We start from the raw sequence: 16150 nt of genomic DNA, 5'->3' as shown, positions 1-16150 counted from the left end.
GCCGTTACATTTTTGGTGCACGCCCGTGAAGACCGAAGAGGGAATTAAAATATGAAATAATGATTACGTGGATTAGACTATTGCATGCAGATCTTTTTTTTTTTTTTTCTTCTTTTCATCTTTATTTTCTTTTTAAGATCACGATTTTATTGGTAGATGACGTCTACTCTATGTCTCCCCTTTTTATATGTATTGAGGGGCTAAAAAAAAAAAACTAAGAAATTTTAATATATTATTAGAATTTATTTTATTTATTGGGTTAGAAACAGTAGCCTAATATAATTTAAGAAGAAAAATCCTTTATCTTCATAATATAATGTTACCGACAAAGAAATCATGTTAAAACAATGAATTAAGGGTTTCATTTTCAATACCATTAAATAATAATAGCATGGTGCTTTGAATACGATATGAAAAGATTATTTATATCGATATTTGACAAGATTATTTTATCGGGCAACGGTAATACATATAGTATCCCATTAATTATGTATCAACATTTAAATAAAAATACTTGTATGCATCAAAAATCCAGGTTAAGCGGGGCAAATGCATTAAAAAGGGCCAAGTTTTAGCAGATGGTGCCGCTACAATTGGCGAACGGTAGTATGAGATTAAAAAAAAAAGGAGTATTTTGAATTTTTCTTACCCATCGGAGGTTTATTACAATGCCACAAACCTTTTTCGTGTGGAAAGATTCTTAACAAGATTTATGATATGAAAAGTAAAAAGATTAATTTTTCTTATTTCTTTTTTATTTAAAAAAAAAACTTTGGAATTGCTAAATCACAAACGAAAAAAATATATTCACGTTGAGCTATAATGACTAGTAATGAAGGTTTTTCTGTAATCATTGGAACTGGTCCATTTAACAAGATATTATAAATTACTTACATCTATAATTAAGAGAATATAACTAATCATATTGCTCATTAGGGGTGGCAAAAAAAGCCCGGCAGTCCAGGGCTTAAAGCTTGGCCCGTAAAGGGGTGGGTTTAAATATGGGCTTAAAAATTACAAAGCCCATATATGTTAGGTCTGGACAAGGGCTTAATAAAAGCTCGGACTTAGTCCGAGTTTTTTTAATTATAAATTTAATTAAATAAAAAAGAAAAAACTCAAAATATTAAATTTGTTTAGTTTTTTATATTAGTATTTTTTATTTTATTAGGTTGTATTACTAATATTTTATGTATTAGATTATTATTCTATTATATATTAGATGATTATCTTTAATTTAAATATTATTTTTTTAATAAAAAATATTTTATAATTAATAAAAAAGCTGATGCCCCGGCCCAGCTCGTCCAATTTTGGACGGGCTTTTGAAAGGCCTGGATGATGTGGGCTTGGGACGAGCTTTTCGTAGCTCGGGCTAAGCCCATTGCTCCTTACCACTTAATACTCTTTTTTTTTTCATTTTTATAGTCGTTTTTAAGAAATTAAATTCATGTCCTCTTTGGTATTGAGGTACGCTGTACTTTTTAAATTACAACTGTTATAAAAAATTATTATTATAAATAAAAATTAATAGCGTGTTGTAAATATGACTTTTAAATAATAATCTTAACAAAAATAATAAAGATATTATAAATTTTTCATGACAAAAGATCAAATCAATTTTACTTTCAACTCACAGTATCAAATGTTTACCACACACATTAATAGTGTAATTTAAAAATTAAAATTATCTAACTTCAGTATCGACCGGTCTTAATTTTATCATTTTCAATTGTGGGTATGCACAACAAAAGGTAACGGTGTGTTGCTAGATTAGTGTATGGGTTAGCCTAGCCCAAAAAATTAAAGTCTTGTTCTTAGGCCCATAGGAATCATATATTGAAATTTTCAGCCAATGCGAATCGAAAGTAAGTAACTAAGCTTGAATTGTATTCTCTTTGACCAAAGGATATGACTTCATTTTAACTACAATAAAGCAATCCTGAGGATGAAGGAAAAAAAAAAGACCTACAATTAAAGCAAATATATATATATATATATATATATATATATATATATATATATATATTTGTTTTGCAAAGAGCTTTTTTTTTTCAACAAGTGCAAACTGCTAGGTTCAATTGATATAATTTTTTAAATAGAGGTTATTTAAATAAAATTTTTTGATAAAACTTTAATTAAAAAATTTTATTTGTTTGATTTTTAATGAAAATTTTTATTAAAAATTATAAAATTATTTTAAAAGATAATTTTTTAAATTATATTATTAAAAAATAAATTTATTAAATAAGCAAAAAATATTTTAAAATAAAAATATTTCAAAAATTTTTTTAACCTTTATTCTTAAAAACATAAAATTTTAGTAAAAAATTAAAAAACTGAAGAACCAATTCCTTACCTCCACGTCATGTCCAGTCAGCCGCATACATTGTAACCGACAAAACCGTAATAAAAATTGGAACCCGGGGCAATTCTGGACTCAAATTCTGTACCCAACAATTTCCTTCTTCCTAGCAACCCCCGTTTTAATTAAGATCCCATTCGGCATCACCATCAGTCCACCACCATTGATTCAATATTGCCTCGAATACAGAGAGACAAAAGTCAGCTCTCTTTCCTATGGACGTTTCCACGTCACCGCGGGGTGGCGCCATGGCCTCCTCCTCCTTCTCCTCCTCCTTGCCGGCCAACTCTCCCGAGCCATCTTTGTCGACGCCGTCGATGAAGAGAGGAGAGGAAGAATCGGCGTCGATGGGGGCGGAGGATGATAGAGAGAAGACTAGTTCGACCGGCTTCGATATCGAAGAGGAGGAGGAGGAGGAGGAAGAGGAGGTGTGTCGGATCTGTCGGAATCCTGGAGATCCCGAGAATCCGTTGCGGTATCCGTGTGCCTGTAGCGGAAGTATCAAGTTTGTTCATCAGGATTGCCTCCTTCAGTGGCTCAATCACAGTAACGCTCGTCAATGCGAGGTTCTTTTTCTATTTCTTTTTTTTTAATTTAAAATTTATTAATGTGTCATTTTTCTTTTAAAAAAAATTCATTTGTTGGGGATAGAAAATTAGGAGAAACATATGTAACTTTTGAGGGGATTAATGATATTTGAATTGTATGATTTTCTTGGCGAGTAGATTTTATTATTCCTCTTTGGATATGTAATTTATGGAAGAAGAGGGGGAAAAAAAGGTTTATTTCAATTAGTTGCAGTTAGGATTTTTAGTGGGTTGGTGTTGGCTGTTATTTTATTTATTCGAGTTTTGAGATTAATGCTTAATTGATATGATATAATGAAAGGGGACTGAGTACCATAATGAGAGAATGAAGATAACTGCTGGAGAAAGTATAGTGTAGAAATGTGCAGCAGCAAATTCTTTATGTTTAATTTACTATTACTGCATAACATTTTAATTGTGTTCCTACCATTGGTTCTGGCAATGTGATTTTGATGATTAGACGGGCTTTCCCTTTGGGTCTCATATCAGCTGATTATTGAGATTTTAAGATCATGATTTAGGGGTGAATAGCATCATACAGACCAGTATATTGCATGACTTTGATAAATTACATTGCAAAAGTGTGTATGATGTATGTGTGTATTTCAAGAAATTTAGCACGTTAAATGTGTCAGTAGGGAGCCTGTAATAGGTCTGTAAATGTATGCAAAAAGCCAAAGACAACAACCAGAATGAATAGAGAAGTTTTTATTTTTATTTTTAAGTCATGTTTCCTGTCACTGTGCAACCATTAATATCATTTATTTGGTTTGCAGTTTCCAAGTGCTGGAAGTTGTCTGCTGTTGCTTTTAACTCATCTTTTGATTCTGTTTATGACGAGTTCTATTTTCTAGGTGAAGATATTAATCCTGTAACTGAGTTTACTTGGTGCTTTTGTAGGTTTGTAAACATGCATTTTCCTTCTCCCCTGTTTATGCTGAGAATGCTCCAGCAAGACTTCCGTTTCAGGAGTTTATAGTTGGGATGGCGATGAAAGCTTACCATGTCCTGCAATTCTTTCTACGGCTCAGTTTTGTCCTTTCTGTTTGGCTCCTCATCATACCATTTATCACATTCTGGATATGGCGGTTGGCTTTTGTGAGGAGTTTCGGAGAAGCTCAGAGATTATTTTTGAGTCATATCTCCACTACAGTTATTCTCACTGATTGTTTGCATGGTTTCTTACTTTCTGCGAGCATTGTGTTTATTTTTCTTGGAGCGACTTCTTTAAGGGATTACTTCAGGCATTTACGAGAGATTGGGGGACAGGATGCTGAGAGAGAGGATGAAGGGGACAGAAATGTTGCTCGTGCTGCCAGGCGACCCCCTGGACAAGCTAATAGGAATTTTGCTGGTGAAGGAAATGCTGAAGATGCGGGTGGAGCACCAGGTATTGCTGGAGCTGGTCAAATGATAAGAAGGAATGCAGAAAATGTTGCTGCACGATGGGAGATGCAGGCAGCTCGTCTTGAGGCTCATGTTGAACAGATGTTTGATGGGTTGGATGATGCTGATGGCGCAGAGGATGTACCCTTTGATGAGCTTGTTGGCATGCAGGGCCCTGTTTTTCATTTGGTTGAAAATGCTTTTACTGTAAGTCTGCCATTTGTTCTTTATCATTTTCTTGTTATCATTATAGATCAGTAATTCTGTCTTCTTTTATTCTGTTGCGCAATTGATTTGTCTTGATGGTTTTTACCGTAAACTCTTTCTCCTTTTCTTTCTGTCTTTTCTTGGGTTCTTTCAAATGTCTGGGAATGCATATTATTGAAAGCATATCACGTTTGTTCTCCTATTAGAATGAATTGCCGCTGTTAGGTTTACTGTTTGATATATTTTTAGTAGGTGTTAGGCATGATGAAAGCTGCATTATTTTACTAGCTCCTTTTTCAATGTGTAAATGGCACTCAGACCTCTTATACCTGACCTAAATGTCAATTAGGTTTCTTTTTTAAGATTTTACCGTTATCACCCCTTGCCATCAGCTCTTGGTGTTATATTTGGAAGTTGACTTCTTTAGACCAACCAATATCTGCTTGACAGGCTTCTGAACTTAACGCCAAAAAAAAAAAAAAAAAGCAGTTGAAACTGGAAAAATTGGACTTAACTGACATTTACAAAGGTTTTAGCATCATTTGCTCTATTTCAAAAGTAAAACTAAATTTGATTGTGGAATTAGAGTTTTGAACTCCATTGGGAGCAAGCATTAGGATAAAGATATTGCTGAAGGATAGTCCAGTTGGTTGGCCTTTTGCAGTGGAAGCAAGAGGTCAGGCGTTCAAGTCCCAAGGGGAAACATTTAATTTACGGGTGGGGAGGGGTGTGGTGGATGGTAATTAATTAAAAGAAGAAACCTTTATAATAAAGTCACAGCAGTATCAATTAGATAGAACAAATCCCCATTATCTAATTTAATTTCTGTCTATTTTGACTTTGGTTCATTACCTCATAATTTTGTTTTCAGAAAGGTATTAATTACTTTTGCTTGGATATTCCATTTAAGATGGATTATTGCTTTCAGAACTATTTAGTACTTTTCGTATCAAGAGAAATAAAATATGTATTTAGCCTCTTTTGACTACCTGGTAGGAAAATTTTCATTATATGATGAGTGATTTTACTCCTTTGTAGGTTCTCGCAAGCAATATGATATTCCTTGGCGTTGTGATCTTTCTGCCCTTCTCATTAGGTCGGATTATTCTATACCATGTATCATGGCTTTTATCCTCTGCTAGTGGTCCAGTGCTGTCATCAGTCATGCCACTTACGGAGACGGCCCTTTCCTTAGCAAATATCACATTGAAGAATGCACTAAGTGCTGTGACAAATTTAACAGCCGAAGGGCAAGAAGGTGGTCTTCTTGGCCAAGTTGCAGATGTGTTAAAAGGAAATGCCAGTGAAATAACTGAAGCAGCAAATAGTACAAGTGCCTCACTTTCAGCAGATCTGTTGAAAGAGGCAACGATGGGAACATCACGGCTTTCTGATGTTACAACTCTTGCTATTGGATACATGTTTATATTCTCTCTAGTCTTCTTCTACCTTGGCATTGTTGCTTTGATTCGGTATACCAAGGGCGAGCCTTTGACTATGGGGAGGTTTTATGGTATTGCTTCTATAGCGGAGACAATTCCATCTCTCTTTAGGCAGTTCTTGGCTGCAATGAGACATTTAATGACCATGATTAAGGTAGCTTTCCTTTTGGTCATTGAACTTGGGGTTTTCCCTTTGATGTGTGGTTGGTGGTTGGATGTTTGCACCATAAGGATGTTTGGGAAGTCAATGTCTGAAAGAGTTCAGTTCTTCTCAGTCTCTCCTTTGGCAAGTTCATTGGTTCATTGGGTTGTAGGAATTGTTTACATGTTACAGATAAGCATATTCGTCAGCCTTCTTCGAGGGGTACTACTCCTTGCCATCTCATTTTTAGTTCTGGATTTGTTGTCTGAGTGTGTTATTCTTACGACCTTTCTTCACTTGCATTGACAGGTTCTGCGTAATGGAGTTCTGTACTTCCTACGGGATCCTGCTGATCCAAACTATAATCCATTCCGTGATCTAATTGATGATCCTGTACACAAGCATGCTCGCAGAGTTCTGCTGTCTGTTGCAGTTTATGGGAGTTTGATTGTGATGCTGGTATTTTTGCCAGTCAAACTTGCTATGCGCTTGGCTACTTCTATTTTTCCTCTTGACATATCGTAAGCAGACACTTTACAGTGGCATCTTTTGCTGCAGTTTCTTTCCTTGTTGATATATCATCTTTTATATGCTGAATGCATAACTGTTTATGCAGTGTATCCGACCCGTTTACTGAAATACCAGCTGACATGCTTCTCTTTCAAATCTGCATTCCGTTTGCCATTGAGCATTTTAAGTTGCGCACAACAATCAAGTCTCTTCTTCGCTATTGGTTTACAGCTGTTGGCTGGGCACTTGGTCTAACGGACTTTTTGTTGCCCAGACCTGAGGACAATGGTGGCCAGGAGAATGGAAATATTGACATAAGGCGTGATAGAAATATTGAGATTAGACGTGATGGACTACAGGTAATACCATTAGGACCTGATCGAGCCCTGATTGGAATGCCAGCTGTTGATGATATAAATAGAGGCGCTCTTGTATCGGGAAACTCTAATGTTTCAGAAGAGTATGATGGTGATGAGCAATCTGACTCAGAGTAAGTTTCAGGAACTTTGTTTTTTCACATTACGAGTGGGTATATGTTACAGTGAGCAACATTCGACTGAATTTCTTCCTGGCATTGGAGTTTTGTCGAGTGCACCCTTGAAAGGCATTTATAAGTGAAAATAATTTCCTAAAATTAGTTGTGTTCTTATTTTGATAATTGAAAAGTTTCACTTGTCATTGTAGGACCATGCCTGTCGCCTTGATCTGCCATAATCCAGTCCCAGACTTCTTTTTTAATTCTTTGTATTTTCAATATTCTTGTCATAACTGTATTGATTGGTTTCTGACACTTCTGCTTACCCTCTATTGTTTATTGTATTATAGCAGGTACGGCTTTGTTCTTCGCATCGTGCTCTTGTTGGTGATTGCCTGGATGACTCTGCTTGTTATTAACTCCGCCTTAATAGTTGTACCAATTTCACTTGGGCGTGCACTCTTCAATGGCATTCCCCTGCTTCCAATTACTCATGGCGTCAAATGCAATGGTAACATTGTCGATTGGGTTACTTATAGTTCCCATGCTTCATGCTTTTTGATGAAAATGCTAACATATTTTCTTGTCTTTCCATTAGATCTATATGCTTTCATCATTGGAAGCTATGTTATTTGGACTGCTGTGGCTGGAGCCAGATATTCCATTGAACATGTTAGAACAAAGAGGGCAGCAATTCTGTTTAAGCAAATATGGAAGTGGTGTGGTATTGTCGTGAAGAGCTCTGCATTATTGTCAATATGGGTAAGGGTTATTCTGGTCATTATTCTTTTAAAAGATTTTATTAATTGATTTTTTTTTTTTTTTTAATGATTGGAGTTGTAACTCTTCAATCCGTTTGCCGCTGTTATGTTCCAGATTTTTGTCATTCCGGTGTTAATTGGGCTTCTGTTTGAACTCTTGGTAATTGTACCAATGCGAGTGCCCGTGGATGAGAGCCCAGTTTTTCTCCTTTACCAGGATTGGGCTTTGGGTCTCATCTTTCTGAAGATCTGGACTAGGCTGGTGAGTCTTTTATTGCTTTTTGTTTCCATCACACTTTTGTGATACATTTTAATATGTCTTCTAAACAAGGGATTGTGGATTCTTCCCAATGTTATTTTAACAGGTTATGTTGGATCATATGATGCCGCTTGTAGATGAAAGCTGGCGAATAAAATTCGAAAGGGTGAGAGAAGATGGTTTCTCAAGGCTGCAAGGTCTTTGGGTGCTCCGTGAAATTGTGTTCCCGATCATAATGAAGCTACTGACAGCTTTATGCGTACCTTATGTCCTAGCCCGAGGTGTATTCCCCGTGCTTGGTTACCCACTAGTTGTAAATTCAGCAGTCTATCGGTTTGCATGGTTGGGATGTCTCTGCTTCAGCGTATTGTGGTTTTGCGCAAAAAGATTCCATGTCTGGTTCACTAACCTTCACAACTCCATACGCGATGACCGATATCTTATCGGCCGCAGACTCCATAATTTTGGGGAAGATCTACTAGAGAAGCAAAACGATGAAGGGACTTCCTCTGAAATGCAAAATTCAGGTTCGCACGGCACTGGTTTAATACAATCCGACCGAGAAGCTGACGTAGGATTGAGGCTGAGGCGGGCTCACTGAAGCAAATGGTGGCAGCCAGCTTGTAATAGGGTATTAAGTCTGTGCGTCCTTTTGGGGCCATGGCATTATGAGATGAATATTGGAGGATAACTTAGTTTTAAAATTATGTTGATAGCTTTGTTTACCCTCAATAGCTCTCTAGATATGGTCCATCTTGTGCATATAATACATCAATCAATTAGAAAACTATTAACTTAGAAATTAGCATATAAAACAATTGTTGTGAAATGTTCAATATTCAATGTCTGCTTATTTTTGCCTACCATAAAGATTTCTTGCAACCTTTATGAAGATTGTTTCCGTGTTCTCTCGAGCTTCTAAATATTTCTTACCAAACAGTTAGTAGTTGTGTTGACTATATATATAAAAAGAAAATAAGTCTCTGCTTTTATTGCGTCAAAATACCAAAATCAAAATTTTGAATAGAAAGCTCAAAAAGTGTACAAAATCACAATACCAAAGAACAAAAAACACAAGACACAGAAAATGAAATAAGTAATCAATGTTTTAACATCATATGCTTTCAAAGAGAAATAAATGTACATCATTTACTTTTCAAAGAAAAATGTTCTAACATCACAAAATTCTCCGACAAACATCTTTCGTTATGATGATACTGGTGGCTTTCCACCGCTTGCATGCGTGACCTCATCTTACTAGATTCATCAGCCCACTAGCTTACATTAGCTAAATTAGAACCAAAACTACCAGAACTGTTTTGCTAAATCAGGCGGCTAAGAACAATCAGATCAAGTGTTGGCGTCTCGTCCTTATCCCTACATATGTGGCTCAACTTCCATTAGTCACAAAATGATCACTCAATTTTGTACAATTATTTGGCACCCGTAAATTCAGACGAAGAACTAAAATATTATTATTCTTACGGCTTACCCTTTCCTTTAATTCAGTTATTATTTATTTTACACTTCCAATATACTCTCACCAATTATAATGCTTGTTTAATTATCTGCATATAGGTTTTATTTTAAAAAATCACTCGAGCGGAACTTCTAACTGAGGCTGCCTACTTCAATGTTGGAGCTCCTGGGTTGAAGCCACCCCACCCCTTTACCCTTTTCCTAATAGGGTCAGCTTCATCTGCTCCCACCGATACAACAAAAACGAGGTACAAGCCAAAACCAGCCGAGGGAAGGCCCGTCATATGTCAGACTCAAATTAAAAACCGAAAGGCAACTTATAAAGTAGTTAATTTGATGTCTTGCGCTTTATTTTTTTTAATTAAAAAAAATAAAAATTTCAACCTACCTCCAAATAAATGGATATTTTACACCGCATTCCTAACAAATTTAATTTGTTGTACCATGCACCCAAAAAAATTAACATTTTACACTGTGCCCCCAATTCCGTTAATTTTTCAATTATTTCTAACGGCTCCGTCTAACTTTTGATTGAATGACTAAAATACCCCTCTATGTAAAAAAATAAAATTTTTAGCTCATTTAATTTTTTAAGGTTTTTTTTCAATTGCAATAAAAAAAATTTCTTCTTACATGTTCATTGTCACCGCTATTATTTTTTCTTTAATTTTTTTAAAAATTTTTATTTTAACTGCAATAAAAAAATTTCTGATTACATGTACATTGTCATCACTATTATTTTTCTTTTAATTTTTTAAAGATTTTTTTTCAATTTTAATAAAAAAAATTCTTGTTACATGTATATTTGTCACCACTATTATTTTCCTTTAATGTTTAAAAAAATTTTATTTTAATTACAATAAAAAAAATTTCTTGTTATAGACACATTGTTACCACTATTATTTTTCCTTTAATTTTTTTAAGATTTTTATTTCAATTGCAATAAAGAGAATTCCCATTAAAATTAATTTAAGGAATAAACTTTTAATTTTACCCCTCCACAGTTAAACTTAACTAAGAAAATAATGGAGTTGGAGACTGCTGCAAAATGTCAATTGTTTTAAATGTACAGTGTAATAAGTCAAATTTATTGGGAATGCGGGACAAAATGTCAATTTATTTAGGAGTAAGTTGAAAATTTCCCTTAAAAAAAAACCAATGATTATGTTAATGAGCTAAAACACAAGTGAGATAATAATGTTAAAATATCAGAATCCACCCGATTTAGTTGGACCCAACAGCCATTTCTATCGTGTGACTCAACATCTGGCTTCTCGTTTCAAGTTTCAGTTACCAAAGGATCTTGAAACCATGATCATGTCCAAGTGAGACCAGATTACTGGCAGCTTATTGGTCTTTATCTAGACTACTGCCAATGATCCCAGCACTTGGGTTAGGTCCCAATTGATATGGCTGCAACTGCCACATCTCATATTGAGATAATAACCAGGGCAATACTATGTTGCAACAGTGGTATGGTACCACAGTTGCAACCAGCCATTAAATCTATAGTTGTACAGTTGTATTAGCAAGATCCAATGACTGAAAGCAACAATGATACCGTACCACTGTTGCAACATAGCTGGACGCTAATAACCAAAACACAGCAAATAAAATATCGCACGCGCACACAACAATCGTAAATCTTCAATGTCACAAATCCTCAAATAAATCCTGAAACTCTCAACAGTTAAACCCAAAAAAATAAAAATAAAAATAAAAACCAAAACCAAAACAGTAACCTAGCCTATAGAATCATCCACTCCCAAGTCTTATAACCGTAACCAAGCCACATCTAGAATAAATTCAAAACTAGCATTTTTGAAATACTGCAGCTCGCAACTTAAGAAACCAAGTTATCATTCAATGATAATGAGGCTAGTTGATCAGCCGGATTACCAGCCTGCTGTTGCTGAGCAACATTCCTCAGAACCTCCATTGCCTCAGCCACTTTCGCTTTCAGAGCTTCTGGTGACTCGAGCAAGTGCAAAACCTCAGTCTGATCCATCTCCAAAAGCATTCCCGTAACCTTAGCTGCAGCATCAGGCTCCAGCTGTTCTACAAGTGGGTAGAGATTCTCTCCCAGCATCTACAAAATTGGAATGCCAAACAAACCTCAGTTATTTTAGTTGGTAAAAATGAATTAAAATATTATCTAGGCTGCTCTAAAGAAGTCATAAATATCAGACTTCCCCGGACTATTACAAAGTGCCAGAGAGGATTACTCAGAAAGAAAGCAAATCCTAACATTTTTCCCATTTGGAACTTTTAGAAATAGACAATGGCAAAAAGGGCCCCCTGGTTGCAGAAAAGGTTGGAATCTTTGATCTAGAGATTTTGGCAAGCATGCTTACAGAAACTTTGAAGGCATGAGGTACAAGTTTTTTTTTTTTTTTTTTTGGGTTGAAAAAGAAAAGGGAGTAAAATCATTAAGAGAAAGTTAAGCCCTACCGTCCTCTGCTGCTCAGGAGAAGCATTTGCAAGGGCAGAAGCCAAAGCCCCAATGGGAACTGGCTGTGAAATAGGGGCATCACGCAGCGGCATAGCAGCCATGTCACCATATGGAATAGGTAGCATCCCTCCGACACCAGGCATGGAAACATCTGGCATGCCACGGCCTGACGGGTAGCGGTAGACACGCCCCCTTGGAAGCATCTGTTATTCAAACAAAACCATCATACCAAGGTAGTAGAGATGGCACACATATAAGAAATTAAAATGGAGGAACAAGTGATACAATATCACCAACCTGTGGCTGCATCATTGGAACATGCTGCTGGTTCTGCTGCATGCCTGCTGCCCGTCTGCCACTAGGACGCTGACCCTGCTGCCCTGGCTGAGCTATCGGCACAAAGAAATTTTGCATGGGACCCCCACCTGGCCTCATACCAGGAACAAGCTGCTGCTGATAACCAAATCCAGGCTAACAGAAATATAAACGCATCATAAGGAACAGCAGTTTAAATGTGATAAGTCACTTAAAAATCCAAATGATAAGAATGAAGACCTAAATTAACCTGCAGTGAAAATACCTTAAAAAAGAAAAGAAAAAGAAAGAAATCCAGCAAATAAAGCTTCCACAACTAAAATGTTGATAAAGAGAATATCCAGAGGTCAAAAAAGGTTACCTGAGGAGGAATCATAGCAGGCGGGCCTTGACCATAGAATATTTGTTGCCCAATACCTGGACCACCAGGAGGGTACATCGGCATTCGAGGAGCGACTGTAGAAGCCATTGCAACTGGCCTCATTTGTGCAAATTGAGCCTGTATAAACAGCAGATAACAATACAAAAATGCATACATGTAATTATATGACTAAGATAAAATGAGAACAAGCATGGGCACCAAAAGGATCATTATTGAAAGAAAAGAAAAAAGAAAATATATACAATGAAAAGCAAAACTCAATCTGTCATAAACACCATGAAAGGAAAAGTGGGGACAAAATCAAATATGCTATGTTTCCATCATCTGACCTATACAAGAATAGTGATAGAATCACCAACAACATTGAAAGTACTTATCGACATTGGAGTAGACATACCTGCAACCTAGCTCTTCTATCTTCCTTGCGTTGGGCAAGAGCAACATAAAGCGGTTTGGAGACAACCATCTTGCCATTCATCTCCAGAAGCTGTCAAAATTGAGAAAATTTGATCAGATTATGTTAAGGTCCTCACTTATGCGTAGAAACAAAAACAACTTACAGCTCTAGATGCCTCTTCAGGAGTTGAGAACGCAACAAACCCGGATCCTCTACTAATTCCACTTGGGTCTCGCATTACCTATTTCAAATTCAAGATAAAGCTTCAGCCATCAAAGAGAAAGAGTTAAATTATGCAAGCACTTCATCACATCATAAAGATGCTACATACCTTGCATGATGTGATGCTACCAAATGGAGAGAACAGCTGCTTAAGTTTTTCATCATCTATGCTATCATCTAAATTTTTAATATATAAGTTTGCTCCCTGAAATTTGTCAGCTGCTTCCTTCATATTCTGCTCAAATTGATGTTTCAATTCAAGTTCTCTTTCAGATTTCTTTTGGGCTTTCCCAACATACCACTCCTTATCGTCAAATTTCTTTCCATTAAGAGCCTCAACTGCTCTAGCAGCATCATCCGAATTCTCAAAGTTGACAAATCCAAAGCATTTTGATTTGCCATCCCCATCCCTCATCACAACAGCACTTGTGATTGTGCCATATTCACCAAAACTTTTCTGCAGATCTTCTTCAGTTGTTGACTCTGAGAGGTTCTTCACATAAACATTGGTGAATTTGCTCTTGTTGATCTCAGTATCTCTCTCCTGCTTGCGGAGGAAATGTCCAACATAAACTTGCTTGTCATTCAATAACATACCGTTCAACTTCTCAATAGCTTTTTGGGCAGACTCCTCATTGTCAAATTGTACAAATCCATAGCCCTTTGACTGACCATTGAGGTCTGTAGCAACCTTGCAAGAGAGAATGTTCCCAAAAGCAGAAAAGGTATCGTGCAAAGCTTTGTGATCAATGGCCTTATCTAGGTTCTGTAAGTTCAAAACACAAGAACAATCAGTAAATTACTACAACAAAAAGTGAAAAGGAGACTGCATACTAACACCAACAAAAATGATTTGCCACCAATTTGGTGGCATCTTCATTATCCGAGCTTATAAGTTAATTTCAAAATAATTGATGCAGATATACTGTAAAAACCTCTTTTGAAAACAATGGCAAAGGTTCCCCATAAGATACAGCTGATTCAGAGTTCACATCTTAACACCATGGCTGTAGAACTAACAATAACATGCACTACTCTCACATAAATAAGATTAAGATGCTCCCCCTTAATAGTTCCAATGGTTATCTATCAAATTTTTTCTTACCCTTCTGAAAGAAAAATGAGGGATTTTAAATACAAAACAATTTTCACCAGATTGCATTATGTTCAACACATATTTTTCACCAAAACCAACCAAGTATAAATGAGAAATAAAGGGTATAATTTCTCCGTTCCTTATCTTTCTGAAGGCAGGGATCGAAAAGATTCAGAAACCAGATTGTACTGACATATGAATACCTTAATGAAAATATTCCCTGCGCCACTTTTGCGAAGACTTGGGTCACGATGAGAATACATAACCCTAATGGGCTTTCCATTCAGAGGTGTGAAGTTCAGCATCTCCAATGCCCTTGCAGCTGTCAAAATTCCAGAAAACAAACGATAAGGTGCATGCACAGATATTAATTCTTTAGATTGAGAAATGATTTACATGACTGACAGACTCAATTCAATCCAGGAACTGCTTTCATGAATAATTAGAAGTTGAGAACCAAGCTAGACTTTGTCATGTTTTAAAATCATATTATATGACATTCCATCATCATGCTCTATCTACATATTCTTGTCATGACTACGGTTCTTTTAATCTGCAGCCATACCATACGGACAAAGCTTCAATTCAATAAATAAATAAAACAGATTGAGGTCAAAGATATTTTATGAAGAAACATTGGAGAGCTGCCATCACGCAAATGTAAAAGTTAATCGCATTAATGATGAACCCTTTCTCTCGCTTAGAGGAATTGACGCAACACATCTAGGTTTTTGCTTGCATTTTCAGACTCCAAACTTCTGGAACAAAAGGAAAAGTCCCTTTGCTAGCCAAATACATTTATGGCCTAAAACAATGATAGGAAACTCAGATCGGTACAATGCTTAAAAACTCAGGCTATTGGCTACACAGAACTACATGTACTCAAGCAGACGAACTCATATACAAGTACAATCTTAAATTTATATCAATATTGTGATGATAGTATGTCTAAAACGGGCAGAATACTAAGAACAAACTTTAAAATTTGCCATTTCTTGCATATAAATTGAGTGAAAAAACAAGAATAAACCGACAGCCATCTTTTCCATTTGATTGCATCTTCTGCCATGCTTGCATCAGTAACTAAACTATGCAAAAGATACCTACCAACCTAGCAAACCACTAAAAAAGACAATTTTTACCAATTTGGTGATTCTCAATAGAAGAAAATTATGTGTTCAATAAGTAAAGCTCAACAACCACCAAAAACTGAGGCTATGACTCAGCTTATATGTCATGCAAATCACTTACTGACGTCTAGTGTATACACTACCACATCTCTCACATCATCATCATCATCATCATTTACTCCATGTTTGTACATTTAGTATTATATTTTAAATAATCAATTTCACAATAAAATAATTAATTAGTAAAAAAAACAGAAAGCAATAAACCCTTGCAATATCTACAATTATTTTGATAAGGCAAAAAATCTAACCTTCCTGTGCGTTACTGAAGTTAACGTAGCCGTAACCGAGAGATCGTCGGGTCGACAAGTCCCTACAAACCCGAACCGAAACCACTTGACCCATTTGATTAAACAGATCGTACAGCTGCGAATCCGTCACGTTCGCCTCCAGATCCCCGACGTAAAGCGACGTCGTCCCGAATTGATTCGCATTGGCCCCACCTCCGTTCACGTTCTGCCCCTGAGCTTGAACCTGAGCCAT

General features: G+C 36.2%; 2 protein-coding genes across 3 annotated transcripts; one reads left to right on the top strand and one right to left on the bottom strand.

Moving 5' to 3' along the window:
- Positions 1–2446: 2446 nt before the first annotated feature.
- On the top strand, positions 2447–9022 carry LOC18034554 (probable E3 ubiquitin ligase SUD1). Of its 2 annotated transcripts, none has more exons than XM_006422913.2 (9): positions 2447–2931; positions 3853–4545; positions 5584–6351; positions 6439–6650; positions 6746–7129; positions 7468–7625; positions 7713–7876; positions 7991–8137; positions 8241–9022. In XM_006422913.2, the coding sequence occupies exons 1-9, from the start codon at positions 2581–2583 to the stop codon at positions 8733–8735; spliced, it is 3372 nt and encodes a 1123-aa protein (XP_006422976.2). In that variant the 5' UTR covers positions 2447–2580; the 3' UTR covers positions 8736–9022. The 2 variants fall into 2 exon arrangements, with proteins under 2 accessions (XP_006422976.2, XP_024034532.1); XM_024178764.1 differs by having other exon boundaries at positions 7465–7625.
- A 2226-nt stretch (positions 9023–11248) lies between these two features.
- Positions 11249–16150, bottom strand: LOC18034047 (polyadenylate-binding protein 2). Its single transcript, XM_006422912.2, has 9 exons — positions 15919–16150; positions 14681–14799; positions 13491–14147; positions 13323–13400; positions 13160–13249; positions 12742–12879; positions 12363–12536; positions 12065–12268; positions 11249–11702 (listed from the first exon to the last, which is right to left on the bottom strand). Exons 1-9 carry the CDS (start codon positions 16148–16150, stop codon positions 11457–11459), a joined length of 1938 nt encoding a protein of 645 aa, XP_006422975.1. The 3' UTR covers positions 11249–11456.

The sequence above is a fragment of the Citrus clementina genome, unplaced genomic scaffold, assembly GCF_000493195.1.
Source record: "Citrus clementina cultivar Clemenules unplaced genomic scaffold, Citrus_clementina_v1.0 scaffold_8, whole genome shotgun sequence".
Classification (NCBI taxonomy): Eukaryota; Viridiplantae; Streptophyta; class Magnoliopsida; order Sapindales; family Rutaceae; genus Citrus; species Citrus x clementina.
This window is presented reverse-complemented; position numbering and strand designations above follow the sequence as displayed.

What these genes read in the sequence shown, in the direction of transcription:
- LOC18034554 (XM_024178764.1), top strand. Translation starts at nt 2,581, where the DNA reads ATGGACGTTTCCACGTCACCGCGGGGTGGCGCCATGGCCTCCTCCTCC. An exon ending in GTAACGCTCGTCAATGCGAG is followed by an intron (nt 2,932 to 3,852) that starts GTTCTTTTTCTA and finishes GTGCTTTTGTAG; the next exon opens with GTTTGTAAACATGCATTTTC. An exon ending in CTGCATTATTGTCAATATGG is followed by an intron (nt 7,877 to 7,990) that starts GTAAGGGTTATT and finishes GTTATGTTCCAG; the next exon opens with ATTTTTGTCATTCCGGTGTT.
- LOC18034047 (XM_006422912.2), bottom strand. Translation starts at nt 16,150, where the DNA reads ATGGCTCAGGTTCAAGCTCAGGGGCAGAACGTGAACGGAGGTGGGGCC. An exon ending in CAGGGAATATTTTCATTAAG is followed by an intron (nt 14,148 to 14,680) that starts GTATTCATATGT and finishes TTGAACTTACAG; the next exon opens with AACCTAGATAAGGCCATTGA. An exon ending in TTCCAATGATGCAGCCACAG is followed by an intron (nt 12,269 to 12,362) that starts GTTGGTGATATT and finishes TTTGAATAACAG; the next exon opens with ATGCTTCCAAGGGGGCGTGT.